The sequence below is a fragment of the Prionailurus bengalensis genome, chromosome D1, assembly GCF_016509475.1.
Source record: "Prionailurus bengalensis isolate Pbe53 chromosome D1, Fcat_Pben_1.1_paternal_pri, whole genome shotgun sequence".
Taxonomy (NCBI): domain Eukaryota; kingdom Metazoa; phylum Chordata; class Mammalia; order Carnivora; family Felidae; genus Prionailurus; species Prionailurus bengalensis.
This window is the reverse complement of record NC_057346.1, coordinates 74,270,831-74,293,638: the sequence shown is the minus strand read 5'-3', so window position 1 is coordinate 74,293,638 and position 22,808 is coordinate 74,270,831. Positions and strand designations below refer to the sequence as shown.

At 51.8% G+C, this 22,808-nt stretch overlaps 2 protein-coding genes across 2 annotated transcripts in view; both read right to left on the bottom strand.

The window, feature by feature from the left end:
- The window catches only part of KCNC1 (potassium voltage-gated channel subfamily C member 1), a 44,784-nt gene extending 43,571 nt beyond the window's left edge, over nucleotides 1-1,213 (bottom strand). Inside the window, exon 1 of the mRNA XM_043582358.1 lies at nucleotides 75-1,213. Within this exon, the coding sequence (XP_043438293.1) occupies nucleotides 75-644 (570 nt within the window). The 5' untranslated portion in view covers nucleotides 645-1,213. The remainder of the gene's footprint in view (nucleotides 1-74) is intronic.
- Nucleotides 1,214-14,022: 12,809 nt separating this feature from the next.
- Nucleotides 14,023-17,632, bottom strand: MYOD1 (myogenic differentiation 1). The gene is made up of 3 exons (XM_043582357.1): nucleotides 15,816-17,632; nucleotides 15,263-15,341; nucleotides 14,023-14,974 (listed from the first exon to the last, which is right to left on the bottom strand). The coding sequence occupies exons 1-3, from the start codon at nucleotides 16,443-16,445 to the stop codon at nucleotides 14,724-14,726; spliced, it is 960 nt and encodes a 319-aa protein (XP_043438292.1). The 5' UTR covers nucleotides 16,446-17,632; the 3' UTR covers nucleotides 14,023-14,723.
- Nucleotides 17,633-22,808: the final 5,176 nt, after the last annotated feature.

Genomic DNA, 22,808 nt, shown 5'->3' with positions numbered 1-22,808 from the left:
CCGCCCCTGCCCGAGGGAGGCAGAGAACCCGGCCTTTACCACCCAGCTCTCCTGATGGGCAGGTTGTCACTTACCCGCGCGTAGCGGGATGAGTAGGGGTCCTCGAAGAGCGCCCAGATGCGCGGCTGCCAGCGGCGCCAGAAGCCGCCGGGCCGGCCATCTGGGGAGTCGCTGAGCGCCAGGCGCTTGGTCATTTCCAGCTCGTCCTCACCGTCTCCTGAGTCTCCGGGGCCGTCGGCGTCCGCGTCGTCGGCGCTGTTGTCAAGGGGTGCGCCGCCAAAGCTATCAAGCGCCTCTTCTGCGTCGCGATGCTGGCGATAAGTCATCCAGCAGCAGGGTTCCACGTCGGTCTCGTCGATGCCCCAGAAGGCCAGCTCCTCTTCATAGAGTGGCCCGCACACGTCGGCTGGGCAGTGCAGCTTGCCAGTGCGGTAGTAGTTCAGGATGTGCGCGAAGACGCCTGGGTGGCGATCGAAAAAGAACTCGTCTGCGCGCGGGTCATAGTCGAAATGGCTGTGGGCGTCGGGCTCCGCCAGCCAGGCGAGCCGCGTGCCGGGCAGCGTGCGCAGCGTCGAGCGGTACGTCTGGTGGCGCGTGCCGCCCACGTTGATCACGATGCGCTCGCTCTCGTCCCCTTGGCCCATCGCGGCGCCCCCTTAGGCATGGCGCGGCCCAGCGACACCCATGGGAGCGGCCGCCAGGGGGAGTTGGCGCCGGGGAGGGGGGCGCGGGGCCTCCTCCCCCCTCCCCCCAGCCGTCGGGGGGGACAGAGGATGGTGGCTCTGGCCACCCTAAGAGCGACCCAAGCCCCTCAGGGGCGCTTTCTGTCGGGTGCTGGTCCAGGGGCGTGTGCGCGGGATCCCAAGGGTCTCTAGGCGCCAGATGTGGGAGGGAGCTGGTCCGGCTGCGGAGGAGGCAGAGGAGGAAAGAAGGGAGGGAGGGAGGGAAGGAGGAAGGGAGGGAGAGGGACGGCGCTCAGCGGCGAGCCCCGGGAGGAGGGAAAAGAGGGTTGGGGGGCCGGGCTCCCGTCCCCATCTCAGCGGGAAAATGGAGAAATTGACACAAAGCTTTTTTGGGGGAAGGTCAGCTGCTCCAAAGGCCCGACAGATAGATCAGCCCCCGGAAGGGGGAGGGGAGGAGAGGGGGCCGGGAAATTCGCGCTCTGCTCTGCGGTGGTCGCCGCAGCGCGCTCTCTGCGCTGGGGAGATGGATGACCGCTGCCTTCCTCCCTGCGTGGCTGGGCTGCAGCTCGGGGCGCAGGGCGGGCTCCGGCCCCCTCCCTCTCTCCTTGCCTGGCTGCCTGCTCCCCCCGGCGGCGGGCGCGCCTGCCTGCCCGCCCGCCCTCCTCGCTCCTTCTCCCCGCCTCTCGGAGGAGATGGCGGGCCCCCTGGGCAGGGGCACCCAGGGCGCTGCTCGGTGCGGCGGCCGCGGAGCGCTTTGCTGGGCACGCTCCGGCTTGAGCTGGAGCTCCGCGGGGCTACGCTCCGACTCCGGCGGCGGTGCTGAAGGGACAGCTCCCGAGCTGTTGCGGGGCCCGCACTGGTTCTCTGGGCTGGGTTCGGTCTGCGAGGCCGGTGGGTACTGGCTCTGGCGCCTCTGCGCCCCGCGCTCCGCGCCCGGCTTCGGGCAGGCGGTTGAAGGTGCCGGTCAAGACGAAGGGGCTGCGGCGGTCGCGCCAGGGAGGCGGGGGTGGCGGGTCCAGGCGCGGCGAGGCGAGGCCGGGGAGGCGAGGCGCGGAGCGGCCGCCGCCGCCGCGACGCTTCTGCCGCCCGGGCTGCTGCTAGGCTCGCTTGCTCGCTTGCTCGCTCGCGCGGTCCGCGTCCAGCCCGCCGCTCTCCGGACACAAGCCCTCGGCGCGCGCAGCCGCACTCGCCCCCGGAGGGAGGCGCCGCGCTGGGTCCTAAAAAGCCCCGATTCCGCGCCCCCCTCCCAGCTCCGAGCGGAGCCAGCCTCCCTCAACCCCGGCGCTGGGGGCGCCCGCCCCGCGTGGCTCCTGCTGCTCTGGGGAGACCCGCCGACGCTCCGCTCTGGGGTAGCGCCACTCGATGGGCGGGGGCTCCAGGAGACGTCTAGGCCTGGCCCCCCGTATCAGACTGAGGTGAGAAGGGCGTCGGCACCCTTTCCTCTCCTTCCAAACTAGGGACTCTCTGATCCCCAAGTGAAACGAGATGCCCTCGACCGCTATCAGAGACACCTTGACCTGGACGAGCATTGGCAGCTCCAAGCAACCTTTCATACCGACCCTTTCGGTAGCGAAATCTGGAGCCCCCACGATCTTGTCATAGGTCCCTCTTGAATGGACTCAAAATAACATCCTCCAAACACAAAACACATACGCTGTCCTCTAAGCCTTCTACTAACAATCCTGGACCACTATGAACGCCTTTTGACCCCTTACTCACCCTGGGTCCTTCATAATTCCAGGCTGACCCTAGTCTCCCGCGAGAGCCACACGCTCTACCATACTGATCCCAGCTCACTGATCCTCGCACACTAGCGCCGGATCCCTAGGTGGGCATCCCTTATGAAAAGGGTATTCTGCCCTTAGAGGTCAGAAGGAGCAACTGCAACCCCCCTTTCTCCGTTAGGCTTCAGCTGCCTGAGTGGTAAGCTGATGGCTGTGCCTGGGAGCTAGATGGGTGCAGCTTCTGCTGTGATTTCCACAGCTTCACAGTTGATCTTGGGGGTGGGGGTTACAGGTTGGGCCTCCAAGCCTTCCTGGCCCATGTTTGCTGCCCGTGCCTCAGTTTACTCAATCAATCTTTTATTCCTTCCTTGTTCCACACTCTGTCTCAGGCACAAGAGACCTTGCCCTCAAGGGGCTCCCAGGCTTTTGGGGAAGTGGGCAGGTGGGTCTGGGCAGGGCTGGGGAGGTCAGGCCCAGCTCCAGGGTTGGCTGCACCAGGAAAGAGGCTTATTGATCCCAGCCTAGCCCAATCGAAACAAGGCTGCCTGGGCAAAGGGCGATTTAATTAAGAAGACAGGAGGCTCTTATTTACCTGTCAGCTCTTGCTAACTGTGCAGACAGCTGTCCCTCTACACTGACCTGCAGACACGGCTGTGAGCCGAGGGACAAAGCTGTGCCTTGGACATCTGTCTCCTCACTTGGCCAGGGAAATCCCAGCCCAGGGAAGTCTGTGTGTGGTAGGGGAAAGGTTTGGAGGAGTGGAAAAGGTTGGAAAGGGCAAGGGGCAGAGCAAAACACGAAGGATGGGAGAAGGACAAGGGCAGAAACAGGGGCAGTGATAGGCAGAGGCAAAGAGACAGCTGGAGTCTGGGACCAGGATGGCACCTCCTCCCACCAGAGATTGATCTAAACCAGAATTATTTCCCCTTCAATCTCAGGGTAGTGCAGGGATGAGAATGCTTTTGAGTGTCTCTCTCACCATGACCAGTGTGATCCCCATCCCCTAACCTGACATAGTGCAGCTCAGCCTCACCCAAATTCAGATTCCCCAAGAGACAGGCTCTCAGAAAGCTCTGCCCCAATCCAAGGAGGTGATAAAACAGAGGAATGGGAAGAAGAGAAAAAGATGGACACAGAGAGATGGACACACACACACACACACACACACACACCCCTGGCTGGGAGAAATCAAGATGGGGAGAGACCAGAAAGAGGCCTCTCCAAACCTTCTCTTCCTTCCAGCCGGGCGTCCAAACTCTCTTCTCTCTCAGAAATCCTTCTGTGTTTCCACAAGCCACAGGGGCCCAGGACTCCCCACTTCCCTCTCCTGCAGGAAGGATCACATTGGATCAGAGTATGGCTCCCCAACCTTCACTGTAGCTCATCTCTTTCCCCCAAATGGACTATCAGCTCCTCCAAGGCTGCTTCTTGTTTGGTTCCTTCCACAGTACCCAGAACACAGTAGCTCCTTGTTAAGGGCTAGATGATTTGAGGAAGACCAGGAGAGGGCCTGGGATCCTAGCATTCAAGTGTCAGGGGCCATGAGAATCTGGAGCCCTGAACCAAGGCTGAGTCAGGGGGAAGTACATAACCAGAGTCTCTCAAGGCATCAATGCAGAGCACACTCAGGCTACTACCCCATGGTGAGCCACAATGGGAAGCTGAAAGGTACCCCACGTGGTGGTCAGGTGGAGAGGTGGAGAGACAGAGGCTGCTAGTAAGGGGAAGTTTGATGATCAGGAGCCCTGGTAAGGCCTGGCCTTGGAGGATGTACTAGAAAAAGAGAGGCAGGCAAGGGTTGGAGGGAGGAGAAACGTGAAAGGGTATCCACTACATCCTAAAATCCCCTGCATAGCAACTGGAGAAGGCTTGGAGAAAGGATCCTCCCAGGTGGGGAGCTGTCCCTCAGGTGCCCCAGGCTGCCTCACTTTAGGATTCTCACCTTGATCCTTGATGGCAACCCCCAGCCCAGGCCGCAAAGAATGCCCCCCCCCTTCTTCATCCTAAGCAGGGACATAAAAGTCCCTTCTCTCACTTCCTTTTCACACTGTAAGAAGGCTGGCATTTGCAGAAAGCCCAGAAAAACTGAGAGGGCAACACTGAAAGAGAGAGAGAGAAAAAAAAAAGCCCCAGAGACATGGGAGTGGGGGGAAGGAATTGCTGCATGAGCCTTAGCTTCTCACTCGCAACCACCAACCACAGCCCCTCAGCCCAGCCAAGACCCTCTCCCTTTCCGCTTGAGCAGGATGCCCTTATTCATAGCCATCTGTCCCTCCCTTGCAAAGGAGGCTTATATCCCATGCCAGAGGATCACTGGGATCAGTGGCTAGTGAGAAGTGTGGGCAATGAACTACCAGGGGGTTGGTATTGTTCAGTGGTCAAGAGCATAGCCTTTAGGGCCAAGCTATCTGTGTTCAAATCCTCACTCCATCGTTGACTTAGCTATGACCTTGGGCAAGTTATTCAACTTCTGTATGCCTCAGATTCTTTATTGTTGGATATGAATAATAGTAAGCCTTATGTTCTTAACACCTCAGCTCTGGGATTTCTCTTGTTCTGGCTGGAGGGGAGGGTGTGCCAGGCTCCAGTAAGCTCTGTGGCGAGAATGGCTCCAGGAGGAGCTGGGGCTAGGAGTGGACTAGAAAAAGGTGAAGGGAGTCCTGAAGCCAAGTTTGAACTATGTTCTCACACTTGGCACTTGTAAGCCTTAGATCTGGTCCTGCTAGGCTCTGGAACTGGCCCAAGTCCAGCCCCTGGGCCTTTGTCCAGCTTGGCACACCCTCTATGCTGCTCTCTCAGGCCTAGAATCTTAGCATTCCCGGTGGGTTGGGATGCCATCTTGTGGCCACATCTGGAAACTAACCAAAACTGGGCACAAACTGAGCAGGCTTTGGGGATGACCCCACCATAAGCAGTGAAACCAACTGGCATCTCCTGCCCTGACAAGAATCCTCCCTCCAATGGACAAGGGAGACTGAAATTAGGGGTGCAATAGTGGAAAATTTGGTGACTGTGGCTGTTGGGTCTGTAACCTGAGCACTGACCCTGGTACCTAAACTGGGAATGGGGTAGGGTGTTTAGCTCTTCCTTCCTGCAACCCCTGGTGAGTGGAGCCCAGTTCTCTTAGGCCAGAGGAAATCTAGAAAAAAAGCCAAGGTAAAGAATGCCCAGGGGAATTTCTAGACCAGGGTTTCTGAACCTTGGCACTATTGCCATTTTGGACCAGATAATCCTTTGTTGTGGGGGCTCTCCCGTGCACTGCAGGATGTTTAGCAGCATCCCTGGCCTCTACCAACTAGATGTCAGTAGCACCCCTTCCCCACCTTCCCCAACCATGACAATCAAGAAGGTCTACAGTCACTGCCAAAAGTCTTTCGGGGGCTAAAGTTTCCTCTGGTTGAGAGAACTATGCATCTAGACAGATTTGGTTATAAGTCTCATTTGCTACTTATTAGCAACTGTTCACTTTCTTCTCTAGGCTTCTGTTTCCTCATCTGTATAAAGGAAATGACATTTTGTGAGGATTAAGTGAGATAGTGTCTCATTTAACTTCCTCTCTTTACCTTTTCCCCCTTCCCTCAGACTGCCCATCACCTCCAACCCCCCCTGACCAGCCCTTACCCCACGTGTCTCATCTCTCTCATGGGCTCCTGCCGGTTCTGAGTGACACCTGTCCCTTAGAGTGTCAGTGGGGCCTTAGGGGGCAGAGTGTCACTGCTCCCTAAGCTTGACTTTGGGGAAGATGGGGCCTCGATGCCTCGCATGCTGGTTGAGCAAGGCAGAGAGGTAGGAAATGATGAAGCCTGTGGTGAAGGATGCATGTGGATGGTAAGAGATGCTTATGTGCAGGGAGGGTGAGTGGGCACAGACCCTCCTGTAAGACCATTCCCAGCAGGACTGGCCAGAGACCGCTGAGTTTTCCTTCCGGAAGCAGCTGGAGATGTGTCGCTCTCCCAAGAGTCTTCCTCCCTCTTCAGTGCCTTTGAGAAGAGCCTTGTGGGTTTTCCTGGTGGATGCCTGTATGTGCGTCACGCTGCAGGTAAGCCTGGTTGGCAATGTCTGGTGGGTGGGTCCAGGTTTTGTGAGGCCTGACATTTAGATATTTTGGGGGTTACACTTAAAAAAAAAAGAACAGAAAACTGGGCAAAAAAGTGAATATGTATTCAGACTTAGAAATCAGGACCAAATGTAAATTTTAGAAAGCTGACAAACACCACAAACATTTAAAAATCCAGAAAAAATTGCTTAGCATTTTTATTAACTGCCTGACACACCAACATAAGACTTAAAAAAATTTTTTTTTTGAGAGAGAGAAAGACAGAATCAGAAGTGGGTTCTGTACTGACAGCATAAAGCCTGATGCGGGGCTTGAACTCACAAACCACGAGATCATGACCTAAGCCAAACTCAGGTGCTTAAGGGACTGAGCCACCCAGGTGCTCCAAGACTTTTAAATACGTTATATTTACTTGGAAGCTAACAAAACAGTTGCAACTTTTTTTTTTTTGCAACTACAGAACAATACTCAGTTAATAAAATCACATGTATTTATTAAAACTGCATCAAAGCTGACTGAAAATGAAAATATCACCATCCCCTCATATAACTATTTTTTCTGTGCACCGACACATAAGAACCTGCTTTAAATTTCCGTGCCAACTTACAGCTACCATATTGTACCAGGCAAGGTTTGTGGCTACTTAAAATACCACCAAGACAGGGCTACTTAAAGACACATTCGTGAAATGCAGGCGACCCAGAATAGCCACAACAATCTTGAAGAAGAACAAATTGGGAAGACTCACACTTCCTTCTTTCAAAACTTACTACAAGGCTATAGTAATCAACACTGTGTGGTCCTGACATAAGGATAGACATGTAGGTCAATGGAATGGAATTGAGAACCCAGAAAAAAAAAAAACACATACATTCATAGTCAATTAATTTTTGAGAAGGGTGCCAAGAAAATTCAGTGGGGGGATGGGGGAAAGAATAGCCCTTTCAACAAAAGGTGCTGGGACAACTGGGTCTCAATATGCAAAAGAATCGAGGGGGATCCCTTCTTTCCCTCTATAGAAAAATCACTAGAAGTGGATGAAATATCTAAATGTAGGAGCTGACACTATAATACTCTTACCTGGGTTAGGTTATGGGTTTTTAGATATAATGCCCAAAACACAAGCCAACAAAAGAAAAATATAGATAAATTGGACTCCATCAAAATAAATAATAATTTTGTGCTTCCAGGGACACTGTCAGGAATGTGAAAAGACAACCCATAGAATGGGGGGAAATATCTGCATATCACATATCTGATAAGAGTCTAGAATCTATAATATATGCAGAACTCTCAAAGCTCAGTAATAAAAAGACACATAATCTGATTTTAAGAGGGGCAGAGTGTTTAAATAGACATTTCTCCAAAGAAGAAATACAAGTGGCCAATAAACACACAAAAAGATACTCAACATCATTAGTCATTAGGGAAATCCAAATCAAAACCACAAGGAGATACCACTTTACACCCAGTAGGGAGGATGGCTAGAATAAAAAGACAAACAGTAATAGTGTTGTCAATGAGGTAGAGAAATTGGAACCCCGATACATTGCTAATGGGAATGTAAAATGGTACAGCTGCTTTGGGGAAGGCTTTGGCAGTTCCTCCAAATTTAAACATAGAGTTATGATATACCCAGAAATTTCATTTTTAGGTGTATATGCCCAAGAGAATTAAAAGCATATGTTTATACAAAAATGTGTACTTGAATGTTCGTAACAGCCTTATTAATAGCTAAAAATGGAAACAACCCAAATATCTATCGACTGATGAATGGATAAACAAAATGTGATGTATCCATGCAATAATGCAATATCATTCAGCTACACAAAGGAACGAAGAAGTAGCAAACGCTACAACATGGATGAATCTTGAAAACATTATGCCGAGTGAAAGAAGTCATACACAAAAGGCTACATAGTGTAAGATTCCACTCAGGAAATGTCCAGAATAGACACATCTATAGAGACAGAAAATAATTCGTGGTTGCCAGGGGACTAGGAGAGGAGGGAGAGTGTGGACTGACTGCTCATGGGTAAGAGTTTCTTTTGGAGTCATGAAAATGTTCTGGATTAGATAGTAGTGGTGATGTTGCACAACATTGTGAAAATAGTACAAACCACTGATTTCGACACTTGACAAAGCTAAATGTTATGGTATGTGAATTACATCTCAATAAAAAGTTGGGAAAGTAAAGAAGGATATCAGTAAACCAGGTCATAAAGAATTTGCTTATGTGGAGAAAAATCTGTTTGTCATGGTTCCAGTTCCCTTATCTGTAAAGGATCTACTTCACTACCTTTTTCTTTTTCTGAAATGCTCTAAGCAAATTAATAAAAAATTTCACAATTGGTACATACCTTTTAAATTCACAGATCCGTGAATACAGAGAGCAAGCCCAGATCTAGATGGGTTCAATCACATTTCCAAGATAGCAGAGCTGGTCAGTGGCACAGCCAGGCTTAGATCCCGGGAATTATGTAGTCATTGACATCCTCTGGGACTCATTTACCCCTGCTACTGGGAAAGTTCTGCTTGAATTAAAACCTGCTGTTAAATTTCTTAAAAAAATAATAATAACTATGTGAAAATAACCCTGTGTAATATAAAAACCAATATCACATAACCTCACATTTTCATGTGTTTCCTTTAATAGTAGTGACTTGTGTGCAGAGGACTTAGTGTTTTTCTAGATTAGAAAACACTGAGCTAGAACCAACTTGTTCTTCATTAGCACCATCGTCATTTTTGTCATCTTCCTCCTCATCTTTTCATTTTTCTGCCTTCCTCCTCTTGCTCTTTTTTTTTCTTGACTTTGCTCAGTCTTGTCCACCCCTTTCCACCACATCAGGCTGTATATTCTTTAACTGCTTCTTCATAGGACAATGGTTTTATGACATCATTTTCCGTACAGAGAATTGAGAGATCGTTCAACTAGTTCAATATTTCCTTCAAAAGATCGTGGTGATCAAAACTTGTTTTGTATATCACTGATAATTCAGGGAAGCTTTTTTCAGGCTCCCTACCATATAGGACACATCATGCACAATTTTAGGATTGGTGTCAAATTGGGGAAAACTCTATCAAGTTTGTTTCATCTGTAGACTATAAGAGTTCAAGGCACATTGGTTTCCATATAACACCCAGTGCTCATCCCGACAGGTGCCCTCCTCGATGCCCATCACCCACTCTCCCCTCTCCCCTATCCCCCATCAACCCTCAGTTTGTTCTCAGTATTTAAGAGTCCCTTATGGTTTGCCTCCCTCCCTCTCTGTAACTTTTTTTTCTCTCCTCCCCTCCCCCCTGGTCTTCTGTTAAGTTTCTCAGGATCCACATATGAGTGAAAACATATGGTATCTGTCTTTCTCAGCCTGACTTATTTCACTTTTGACAATAAATTATATTTTATAAAAAAATCACTAGAAATTTTTTAAAAAGTTGCCGATTTGGCTTATGGCGAACATAAAAATAAAACAACAAAAAACGTTGTATCCATAAAAAAAAAAAAAACAGAGTTCAAGGCATTTTGTGGGGTGCCTGGGTGGCTCAGTCAGTTGAACATCCAACTCTTGATTTCAGCTCGGTGTCATGATCCCAGGATTGTGGGATCGAGCCCCGTGTGATCCTGAGCTGCACATTGAGGATAGAGGCTGCTTGGGAATCTTTCTTTCTCTCCCTCTGCCCCTCTCCCCCTCTCTGTGCACGCTCTCTCGCTCGCTCTCTCAAATTCAAAAAAAGAGTTCAAGGTACTTTGAGTTTTCTTATGTGGTGATTATTTTAAAGTTTTAAAAAATTGACAGTGTTCACCCAAACGTTTGTTGATGTTGACGTCTTTTGAGAGTGGCATGTTATGAATTTTACTCTGTAAAATTTACTTTGTTGATGCCAGTACTTTGTGTTAGATCAGCAAAACATTTAAAATCACTTTCCAGTGTGTTCATACAATTCAGTCTTCATTGACTGGATTATCAAACAATGCAGGAGTCTTCAATAATTCCATTCAAAAGTTATCACTTTCTTTTAATACACTGCTTTTTGGTATGATCTAAATATATATTTTGGGTACAATTGTCTTCTCAATGTCCAATCATTTAAATTTATTTCATTCTTCATTATTATCGCTTCTGTTTCATTTATATTCTATTCTATTTATTCTATTCTATTCTATTTATTTCTATTTCTATCTTCTATTTCTATCTTCTATTTATATAAAACACATTCCACTGAACCCAACCAAATGTATACCTTTAGATTGGACCCCAACATGTTCATAAATGCCACCCACCAGCAGAGAGAAATCAGAGTGGAAAGGGACGATGGTCATACTAATTGGCCTTGGCAAATTAAGAAAGAGGCTGGGCCAGGGCCTTAGAAGGGACTTAAGCTTAAACTTCATTGGTTTCAAGATGCATCAGCCCCTGGTGGTATGCTCTGGGTACATGTATGCTGTTGTATGAACACACATGTGTAGACATGGACCCAGTGTTTCCTTAGATCCAGCCCAGGTAAAAATGGCCCCAAGAACAAGGGTCATTTCATCTACACTGCAAATGGAGTTGGCCTTAGCTGGATAGCACCCCCCCCTCCCGCCATCAGTCCAGAGGACTGAGGTGGGAGATGGGCCAGGAGGGGGACCTCAAATCCCATCATCAATGGAGGGACCCAATCTCCAGCTGCTTCCTTCCCTCCCGGCTTTCTCTCCTTCCTCTCTCCTTCCTTCTTGTGTAGAGGTCCAGGGCAAGGCAGCAAAGAGTACAGTCTCTGGAGCCTCTCTGCCTGGGTTCAAATCCTGACTCATGACCTAAGCTAGTCCAGTGAGCGTTCTTCTCTGGGAATTTTCCAACTAGAGTTCAATGGTGAAATTCAAGGTAATCCCTGAGTTGCTGGAGAAAACTAATATGGACTTGGAGAGCGTGAACCAACTATAGGCAAGCAGGGGAATGGTGGAAGCCTAAAAGGGGCTCCAGTCCCAGGTGTCAAGGCTCATGGTGGCTGTAGTGCTGCTTCCATATGTGAACTGTCCCCTGTCCTTCCAACACACCCCTCTGGGGGTTAAGCTTGTTTGAACTGGGTTTCTGTCACCTGTAACCAGAAGTGTCCTGGACTAAATCTGTCCCCATACCTGCTTTTTCTTCTCCTGGTGTCTCCATCTTTGTGATAGCAGAACTATCCTCTCTGAACCAAACTGGAGCCCGAGTTAGCCTTGGCTCCCCCTTTTCCCTCACATCCTTAGGGCCTCCGTACACAAGACTCTGTGAATGGTTATGCAGGTTGTGCACTGAACAAGTGAACCTGGCTAAGAAGGTCAGTGGGGGCTGAAGTCCAGCCTGCTTTTTGCTTGCCTAGCCATGAACCCTGGTGAAGAGCAGTGTCCTCGGGAAAGAAGGGATACCTTCTGGTACACCCGAAGCTGGTACACCAGCTTTTGGGCCTTTTTTCCTACATGCAGTTTGTTCCCTCAGTGCAGAAACTCTGCCTCCTTCTTTCTGCACTGTCTTATACCCCATTATCATCTTTCATTGCACCCTTTACTTTTCCTTATAGTATTTCTCACCATTTATTCACTTGGTTCTTTGTCTCATGGCCATTTCCCCCGTGAATTTTAAGCTGTGTGAGGTAAGGACTGTGCCCTTGAGGTTCTCCACTGCACTGTCAACACTTTATCCGACACTTCTGTCTCCACTCCCATGCTTTCTTTCACATCCTAGTCATAGCCCCAACTCAGGCCATGTCTCCTTTGAGCAACCCTCACGGCCTCCTGATAAATCTTTCTGCCTCAAGTCTTGTTGCCTCCTACCCATTCTGCCAGCCCAGGCTGGCTTTTCTAAATACAGATTTACTTGTACCCTTCCCCTGGTTAGATTCCTCTATAGCTCCCTATTGCCCTCAGGATAAAGTCCAAATGAGGTCCCTTGGGGCCCTGCCTCTGCTTTTTCCCTGTCTCACCTCTGGGCTCTCCTGTGAACATTTTTGGTTCCATGAAGGCACAGTTTACTTTCTGTCACATCAGGGCCTTTGTCCTTGCTGTTTCCTCAGCTTGGAGTACCCTTCTTTGGCTCCTCTTTCCTGACCAACTCCTTTAATATTCTTACCAGAGGTTACCTGCTTTTTTGCATCTTCTGTTCCTACTATGTTCTTCTACACATACACCCCCATGATAGCACTTAATTCATTGCGATGGAACCAGCTGCTAAGAATGCAATCTTCCCAAAGGGTGCTTCCCAAGGTCAGGAACTGTCCACTGGCCTCTGTTTTCACACAGTATAGGACCTGGAACTGTCGAATGAGTGAATTCATAAATGAGCCCCAAAGGGTCTCAGAGGAGTGTAAAGAACTCCAACGAGCATCTGGAAAAGTAGCCAGAAGAAAAGCCGAGGATCATTAGAAACAGAGCAGCTCTAGGCAGCTCTTCAGGGACCCTGTGTTTTGGGGACATCACAGGCTCTTCTCAGAGTAGAGAGCAGAGGTCCTTCTTGCTGGCAACACATCTTCCCTACAACCCTCAGGGTCAGCCCACCTGGCGAGCAGAAGGTGGGCTTATAAGGTTTTTAGGAAAAAAGTGTCTGTAAGGGTGAGATGTGGGAGACATGGAGGTCCTAATGACAAATGTATGTGTTTGGGAGTGGGCTTGGGGTGGTATGTAAATGGGGAGGAACTTTTACCCTCCCATCCTTCCAGGGGTGCCCTTCCAGCTGTGTGTGTGCATATGGGTCTATGGGCATTGGGTTGTCTTTTCTTGTTTCTCAAGGCACAGTTCAAATGGCACCTCCTTCAGGAAGCCCTCCTTCCACCTTGGCTAAATCAATGGCCCCTCCTCTGCTCTCAGAGCATCTATAGCCACCTGCCATGATGCAGGTTTGCACTGCCCCTGTCTCCTCAGGCCTCTTCTTAAGAAATCTGACAGGACCAGGATGCTCTAAGTGCTGGGTTACTGGCTGAGTAGAGACATCTGTGTCTTAAGATTACTCCTATCACTAAGCGCCTGTAAGTGCCATACAGCTTACATGGCCCCTTCACACTTACCTCGTTTCTCCTCAGAATGCTGTGAACACCTCATGACATTCTCTGCACCCATGAGGCTTCCGAGTGGCACCTAGAGCTACGAATTTCCAGTGATCCTTCTGGACACCACACCTGGGTTCACTCTGCGTATGGAAAGGCGTGATTCTCAACCTTGCATGCAGTTTAGAATCACTTGGGCAGCTTTTGAAAAATAACAATACCTGGCCCAGGATATCAGGGGCAGATACGTTAAATCAGAATCTCTGGAGAATGAGGCCCGACATGGATCTTTTTTCCCCCACTACTCAAATCAGCCTAAAATGCATCCTGACCGCAGAACCACTGACCTGCATGAGATGATGGATCAAAGGAACCATCCCCAAGTATAGGAGCCAAACTCACCCCTCCCTTCCTAGCCCCGCCCCAGGTTCCTTTCTTGCAATCCGTCTTCCGCCTACAGGGGTCGCTGCGGTACAGCTGACCCAAGTCTGCAGGTTTTCCTCCCAGCCAAAAAAAAAAAAATCTTGCCCCCGTCCCCAGGGAGAGCCGGAGCCACCGCGGTATAAATTAGCGTCTTTATTTCGAACACCTGAGCGAGCGCCCGCGGCTCGCCCACTTGTGGTATAAACGTACAAATTCCCTGTAGCACCGCACACCATGCTTCAGAGATAAATACAGCCCTAGGGGCTCTTGCTCTGGCAAAGCAACTCTTATTTACAGGAATAGATTACAAAAGTGTTACAAAAAGTGGTCCTGAAATGGGGGAGGAGGTGGAGTGGTTACTGTTAACACTTGTTAGACGCAGAACGCGAGAGCACCCCGACGGCGCAGGGGAACAACAAAGTCGGCAGGGCTCTGGGAGAGGCCACGCCCCCTCAAACAACCGGAGCGTCCGGAGGCGGGGCTTAGATCTGCGCGGGTTCCACCCCGCGTAGGGAAGGGGAAAAGGAAGAGGAAGGGTCTGGCCCCTCAAGGATCAGCTCTGGCCTCAGGAGAACTCCGAAAGGCCATTGCAGCGGGTCTCAGGGAAGGGTGTTGCGTGGGGAAAAAGGACTGTGTCCTTACTCTGGAGTGCGGGAGGCGGAAACACACATCAGTTCTCCCGCCTCTCCCAATTCGGGAGAGGGGTCGCTTTTAAAGCGAAGTTGGGAACGGGCGTTGGCATTTAAGCTCAATCTTTTGGGCACGAGGGACCCTAGGGGCACTATCCCTCCGGCGCGTGGGCAGCGGAGCCCTCCCATGCGGCCGCCCACCTCCTCAGAGCACCTGGTAGATGGGGTTGGGGTTTGCGCCCGCTGGGCACTGCGGGGCGGCGTCCGGGGAAGGGGTGGGGGCGCCGCGCTCGACCTCACTCTGGGCCGCCGCCTCTTGTGGGCCCGGAGACGACTCCGGCGGCGCATCCGCCAGCAGAAGGGAGGGCGCGGTGGGGCTCTCGGTGGAGATGCGCTCCACGATGCTTGACAGGCAGTCGAGGCTCGACACCGCAGCACTCTTCCCGGGCCTGGGTTCTGCGCGAGGAGGGGTAGGTTAGTAAGCAGTTGAGCCGCGGTTAAGTCTCCACCTATGGATTCAGTGCTTTGGGGCAGACAGGAAACTGAGGGCATGCCGGAATCCGCGAGGACCCAGCGTAGTCCGCAAGGACCCAGTGAGAGTGCGGAGCGTAAAGGGAGCTGCGCCCTTAGTTATTCCATTCCCTGTACCGTCTCCCAGAATTGGGAGTGGGGAGGGGGGTCCTGGGTAGAGGGAAGCCAGGGCAGCCCAAAGGGGATAACGCGGAAGGAGGCGCGAATACGCACCGCTGGGCGCCTCGCTGTAGTAGGTGCTGTCGTAGCAGTTCCGCCGCCGGGCACCGCTCGGGGGGCCGCTGTAGTCCGTCTGCAAAGGGCAAGGGCAACCGAGTCAGTCTCGGGACCGCATGGGGCCAGAGCATCACTCCCTGTAGCCACCCCACCCCAACTCCCTAAGTCTCAGCCACGAGTTCTGGGCCCTGACTGGGGGATAGGGACGGACAGGAGCTGTCTGCAGCCTGACCAGCCAACCAGAGGATGGACAGTCACCTAGAAGCACAAATCTGCATTTTGTAAATAGGGATAAGTGGAGAAACGCAGATCTTCATGCCGCTGCAGCAGAGTTCTAACAGAGCCCCGAATCGGGTGGATCGCATTTGTCCCGTGCGCCCCCAAGGCACCAGGCCACCCCAGTGACAGCTGCTCAGGCCACCGGGGTCCACTCCCAGCAAGGTTCCCAGCCCAACCCTCCCTCTGGAGGGCCAGCTCCCCGCCTTCGGAAACACGTCCCAGATATACAAAGGGCTGCCCTCACTTCTCGAGCTGGGGGTCCCGGCCTTACCATGCCGTCGGAACAGTTGGAGCGCGGGCTGGACGCGTCCGAGTCGCCGCTGTAGTGTTCGCCGCCACGGCCTGGGGGCAGCGGGCCAGGCGCGTAAAAGGCCGCGGCGGCGCCAGGGGGCGCGGCGTCCTGGTCGCGCAGCAGCGCCTGCAGGCCTTCGATGTAGCGAATCGCGTTGCGCAGGATCTCCACCTTGGGCAGCCGCTGGTTTGGGTTGCTGGACGTGCAGCGCTTCAGCGTCTCGAAAGCCTCGTTGACTTTGCTCAGGCGGCGCCGCTCGCGCATGGTGGCGGCCTTGCGGCGGTCGGCGTTAGTGGTCTTGCGCTTGCACGCTTTGCAGGCCCACAATAGACAGCGGCCAGCCTGGTGGTGCCCGCTGGGCGCGCGCACATGCTCGTCCTCGCGCGCGCCCGGGGTCGGATGCACGGCCGCAGGGAAGTGCGAATGTTCCTCGGGCTTCAGGAGCGCGCCCACGTGCACGAGGCGCGGGTCCAGGTCTTCGAAGAAGCGCAGGTCCGGAGAGTCGAAACACGGGTCATCATAGAAATCGTCCGCGGAGGCAAAGTTGCAGAGGGAGCCGTCGGGGCCAGTCAAATCTACGTCCCGGAGCGGCGGCGACAGCAGCTCCATATCCCGGCAGGGGGTGGCGCAGTCCTGGCTTCGGTAGGGGTTGCCCGAAACTTTCTGCCTCTCCGCAGTCCTGGCCGTAAGGTGGTAAAGTAGTCGGGGTCTGAATGTACGGGCGACTTTCCCCCTCTGCCTAGTCCTGTCCGGTCTAACAGGCGGTGAGGAGAGCGGCGGCAGCGCCCGGGGGCTTCCCCACCCCTAGCTTCACGCCAGGCGCCCGGGGCTATTTATCCGGTAGTAGCTTAAGGGCCCCAGAGCTTCAGCGGGCGGCTGGGGGCGGGGGCGCCCGAGGCCAATAGAAACAGGGTGGGGGAGGAGCTTGGGATCCCCGGGGTGGGGTGGCCGCTGGGGCAAGAGACTGGCCAGCCCCCTACCCCTCGACCCTGGCTCGCGCGCGCGCTTCGGCCCCTCCCTAAGCAGGGAGGGAGGCAGAGGCTGGCAGCCCGACGCGGCTGCACTTGGCTGTCGGGCACACTCGCTCCGAACCTCTCCGGCACTGTACTCCTACTGTGTCCTCGGGAAATGCTGGCCGCGCGCAATCAAATCCAAGCTGACTTTGGGCCCCCCTCTGTCCTCTGCTTTGTGGGGGACCTAGGTGCCGGGTAGGAGTAGAAAACAGATCGGGAGAGATTTGGAGAGAAAGACACAAGGCGATGGCTCAGAGACACATTCAGAGCTGAGATAGTGAGGCAGTGAGGGATATAGCCCAGAAATAGCAGAAAGCTAGAGAGTCAGAGGCAGAACAACCCGCAACGAGAATTATAGAGTCCAAGTGGGCGAACTTGAGGCAGACTGGACGTGGCGGTCGTGTCGCTCGGCCAGTTCCTACCCCAGGGGTCGCTCAGAGGGCCGTGGGCCCAGGCCACCTTTCCCGGATGCTCTCCTCCAGCCTCATCTATGCAGAAGAGGAGGATCGCTGCTAAAGCTTCTCGCCAATCTCTTCAAGCACAGGTGCTGCCCTAGCCTGGAGGGAGGGAAGTGAACTGCCTAATTCGACCTGCGTGTTTCCGCAACTGGAATTTCCAGTGAGGGTCCAGTAAGGGTCCAGTCAAGGTGTGTCTTCAGCTGGGAAGAAAACTGCTCTGGTTTTGCTCTCTCACGCGCAGCGCTGCACCAGTGAAGAAGGTTCGTTGCATAAAGGCCTGGAACGCCAGACTCAGCCTGAGAACCCCACTTCAGAGTGGAATCTTTGAGAGTTGAGTTTGCAGACCAATGACCTGGGTTCCAGTCCAGATGCCACAGCTTCCTTTATGATTTTGCAGAAGTCACCATGCCTTCCAAGCCTCAGTTTCCCCACTTCCTAAATTGGGGGATAATAATAGCGATTTCTTCCAGTGTTTGTGGTGGTGGTGAGAATCCAAAAAGACCAAAGACGTGGAGGCCCTTGCAAAGATGCAAGGCTATATTCGCGAGACAGCTTACTTCTGTCGCTGGCACCAACTGGACTGTGTGCTCCCTGCGGGCTCCCCAGCTGTTGGCTGGGGCACTGAGCCCGGTGTCACAGCTCAGCTTCCGTGGAGGTCTTAGCTGCCTTTCTTCCCAGCAGGCCCACTGGAGAGACTGGGAATAGAAGGAGGAGGTAACCACCTCATGGGATCTCTGGCTCCTTCACAAGCCCTGGAGTACCCCCACCCCCAGAGTGCCTCTTGGCCTCTTCTTAAATATCTTGTCCACATCCTCCTATCAGCATGCTGGCTAGGGGTTTCCCTTGGACCAGATACCCCTACACGGCCAGACCCCTGTAGTCCCAGAGCCTACAGATGTAGCTAGAGTAATCTTTGTGCCTTTCCCACTAACTTCTGGAAGCTATCTTAACTGACTCCTTGAACCCTGGGAAGCCCTCCCTTCCCTCCTTTCCCAGGCTCTTTTGAAATCCTGCTTTCTTCACGTCTCTGCCACTTGTAGTAGTGTTCAAGGTCCTTTTCCTGAAGTGCTCACGTCCCTTCACTCCATAACACCACCTTCGTGTGTTCATTCAGTACATATTATGGAACATCCACTATGTGCCAGCTACTGATTTAGGTATTGGGGGATACAACAACGAATAAAACCATGACTGCTCTCATGGTGCATACACTGTAGGGTAGGGAGACCGATAGTAAACAAATAAGCAAGAAATATGTGATGTCAGGAAGTTTTAAGTTCTATGGGAAAAATGAAGCAAGGCAAGGAAGAAAAGTGATGAAGATTGTTTTATTGTATGGAGTGGTCAGGGAAGGCCTCTCTGGGCTGATTATATTTGAACAGAGACTAGAATGAAGTGAAGGCAGAAAAGTCAGATAGAAGGAAGAGCATGTGCAAAGGTCCTAGGCAGGGCTGTGTTGGCAATATTTAATAAGTACAGCAAGGAGGCTATTATGTCTGGAGTGGATCGAGCAAGTGGGAGAGTAGAAGGAGATGGAGTCAGAGAGGGACAAAGTAGTTGAATTCTGAGATGGAAAGCCACTGGAGAACTGAGCGGAAGAGAAGAAAGTTACCATCTGATTTTCATTTTAACAGGAGCGTACTGGATATGGAAAGCAAAGGCAGAATGAGGGAGACCATCAGGAGGCTATGGTAATGACCCAAGTGATAGTGATGGTGGTTTACATTTGGGTACCAGCAGAGGAGATGGTGAGAAGTGGTTAAATTCCCAATACATTTTGAAGATGGAGCCAGCAAGATTTATTCAAGATTGAATTTAGGCAGGGAGACAAGAGAGGAGTTGAGGATGACTCTAGGAAGAATGGAGTTGCGGAACAGCAGGCTTGCAGGTGGCAGTTCAAGAGTCCAAGTTGGGGCAAAATTTGAGATGGGCATTCAACATCCAGGTGGAGACATCAGGTAGGCAGGGGCTTTATGAAGTTGGAGTTCCAGAGGGGAAGTCTGGGCAGGGGGAAGACCTGCCCACTGAGATATGAGAGTCTCCGTGTCCCCAATGCCACCATCCTGGACTAAGCTGCCACTCTGCTGGCCTGGATGGCCACCATAGCCTCCTGGCTGCTCTCCTTACTTCCACTCTTGTCCCAGCATAATCTGTGCACTATACAGCAGCCTGAGTAATCCTTTAAACATGTAAATGAGATGATATCCCTTTCCCGCTTTAAAACTCCCTAAGAGCTTCTTGGTTGCGTTTAGAATAAAATCTCATCTTCTTACACTAGCCTGTAAGGTCCTACATGAGTTGGCTTCAGCCCATCTCTCCAATTTCATCTGGAGCCACCATCCCTTTTGATCACCCCGTTCCCGTCTGAGCTCCTTTCCTGTCTTTTCAACACTGAGAGCTCAATCTGGCCTCAGAGCCTTGAACTTTTGGCTTATAGCACTCTCTCAGGCTCCTCCCAGGATCAGCGGCTTTTCCTATGTCAGGTCTCCACTGAAACGTTACTTCCTGGGGATGTCTCTGTCCATCTTCTCTCAGGTGGCTGGGTCACATCACTCTGCTCATTTCCTTCTTAGCACCGCCACTCTTTAATTACCTTCTTAATTCGCTCATTGATGGACTTAGGCCCAGGAAGGCAAACACGTTTTGTTCCCCGTGGCGTCTCCAGAAACCATCACAGTGGCTGTCACATAGTAGGAACTTGATAAATGTGGAATGAATGAATGGGTGGCCTCGTGCCCTTTGAATCTCTACGCATGTATTTGAGTTTCCTGAAACACGTCATTAACGAGGATGGTTGTATTTCTTCTGAGCTCGACAGTCACATACATAATTAAACATACATGCTGGGTGGCACTCGCTCTTCCCAGGCAAGACTCAGGCCCATTTGTGGGCCTGACACATGGCCTGCTGCAATATCTTAATAGTGTGCTATAGATTTGGCACTGACTACAAGCTTGAGTCTTTTCATTTGCCTTACGTACCCACAATGAGAAATGCAAATAATTATTATATTAGTGATTTAGACCAAAACCTATATTTCTTCCTACTTGTTCCAGCAGCAGCAGCAGAATGCCTGGCACACAGGTCCTCAATAAATACTTGTTGGATGAATGAAGTAATGAAGCAAATCATTTGATGCTAGAGTACCCTGAGATTTCCAGGTGAGCTCCTCGAATCGCTTATCTATGCAAATCTAAATTTTTCTCAAGCCTGAGCAGATCTAATTTTTTCTCAAGCAAGCAAACAAAAGAAACAGAAAAACAACCACAGAGATACATTTAATGCTAAGACTTAAAAGATTACAGCTTTGGGGAGCCTGGGTGGCTCAGTCGGTTAAGCCTACGACTTCAGCTCAGGTCATGATCTTTTGGTCCATGTGTTCAAGCCCAGCGTCGGGCTCTATGCTGACAGCTCGGAGCCTGGAGCCTGTTTCGGATTCTGTGTCTCCCTCTGTCTCTACCCCTTCCTTGCTCGCTCTCTCTCTCTCTCAAAAAATAAACAGCAAAAAAATTAAAAAACAAAATAAAAGAATACAACTTTGTGTTTTGTGTTTTGCTTTCATAAGAACCACCTTGGGGCCATCATCAAGGCGCCTTTATGATAAGTAAATGTGTGTTCAAACTTACGAAACATTTAACATATTACCACTTGTGGCTTCGAAATCTGAACTGCTTTCGCAGTTTTAAACTTGATTTGTAGCTTTATTTTGTTCAGTAATCAGGAAGCACGCACACCCTGGGGGTGCACTGCCGCTTTTCCATCAGACTTCCAAGTGGGATTTAGTTTGTTACGGAGCTCCTGCTGCTTGAGGAGTTTGGGAATCACTGGACTCAGTGACTGTTACAGACCTTCCAGGCTGGCCTCACGCCTGACTGGGGTCACTCTCCTTGTTGTGATACCACATCCTCAGGGAGAAGTTTGCCAATACCACCATCCCATCCCTGCTGCCCGAAGAGCAGAGAGAAGCATGTCTGCCCTCGGAACTGGTGCCCTTTTATAGTCTTAGAGCTGGGTTGGGGCCAGGGAGGGGGAAAAGGACAGGTCTGAAAATGGAGAGAGTCCAAACCCTTATAGGCGTTGAGTCCAGTCAAGGGTGGCCCTTGAGGACACGAGTGCTGGACTTGTTCTGGGGGAAGCCAGAGGCAAGGGGCTGAGGGAACTACCCAAGGAGGCATCCCCCAGCACCCTCCCTCTCCGACTCAGGGCCGAGCATACTGGTGGGCAAGTGAGCCCCCGCCCTTGGTTCTCTGGTCTTCACAACGAGGAGCTCCTTTGGCAGCAGGTGGGAAGGGAGGGATCCCTAGGCTTTTCTCCCTCCACCCTTTCCAGTCCACCCTCCTCAGCTCTCTTGCCTGCCTGCCTGCCTGCCTGGGGCTATAAATGGAGAGCTGGCCCTGGGTAGGAATGCAGGCCTGGCTGAGCCCCACAGGGTTGCACCCTCAGGGAGCGGCCGGCCCCAGGGCTCCCAGCAGCTCTCTCTCTCTATATATAGCCTCTGGAAACCCAATCCAGCCTGCACCTGCCCTGGTCTTCATGTACTCTGCCACTGCCCACGCTGGACCTGTGGCCTCTCCCCCTCACTGGCATAGGCTGCATATCTGGCTGGGAGTTGGGGGTGCCACAGGGCCACGGGTGAAAACATAAGCTGGCCAGGTGGGGCTGGGCCAGCCCCAGGTTCCCTTTCTATCCCTAGTCTCTCCTTTCCTGTTCTTGGATCCACCCTGAGCACCCCTTCTGTCCCCTGCCAACCTTGCTCCCTGGCAAAGCCTGAAGCTGCCTACCACTTGGGTATGAATCCTGCCCTGGGGTCAGCCTGGGTTGGTCAGGAGGGTACAGACGTGGCCCCAGGCTCAGGGCCAGGGTCCCTGAGTTTCTTCACTCCCCAACCTTCCACTTACAATCAGGGCTTGGGAGCCTAGCAGATAAAGTGGAGTTGGAGTAAAGGAGCACCCATGGAGGGGGAGGAAACAGGGGGACAACTGTCATGTATAGGCCCCCGGGGCCCAGGAGGCAGGGTGTGGCTGTGTGGGGTTGGGTGTATGCTGAGGGGGGAGGTCATATGCCCCCTGTCATTGTCCTCTCTGATCCATTCACTTATTCAACAAATATTCATTCCTCTCATGGTCTATGCCAAGTGCTGGGAACATAGCAGAGAACAAAACAGACAGAGTCCCTTGCCCTTGCGGAGCTGACATTCTAACAGGCAAGACCAGGAGTAAACAATAGACGACACACTAAGAAGTAGATCATGGGGTACGTTAGAAGGTACAGGGGAAACTGCAGGGGAAAAATATTAGAAGCAGAGCAGGGTGAGCAGGACTCGGGTGCCAGGACAGGCCTGGTTGCAGAATTTGAGTGGTCGGGTTGACAAGGTAACATTTGAGCAAAGAGGTAAAGGAAGGTTGTGGGGGTGAGGCATGTGCCCTTTTGGGACAGAAGGTTCCAGGTAGAGAGAACAAATCATTATGAAGCACCTTCTTTGGGACAGTTGCCCCTGTCAG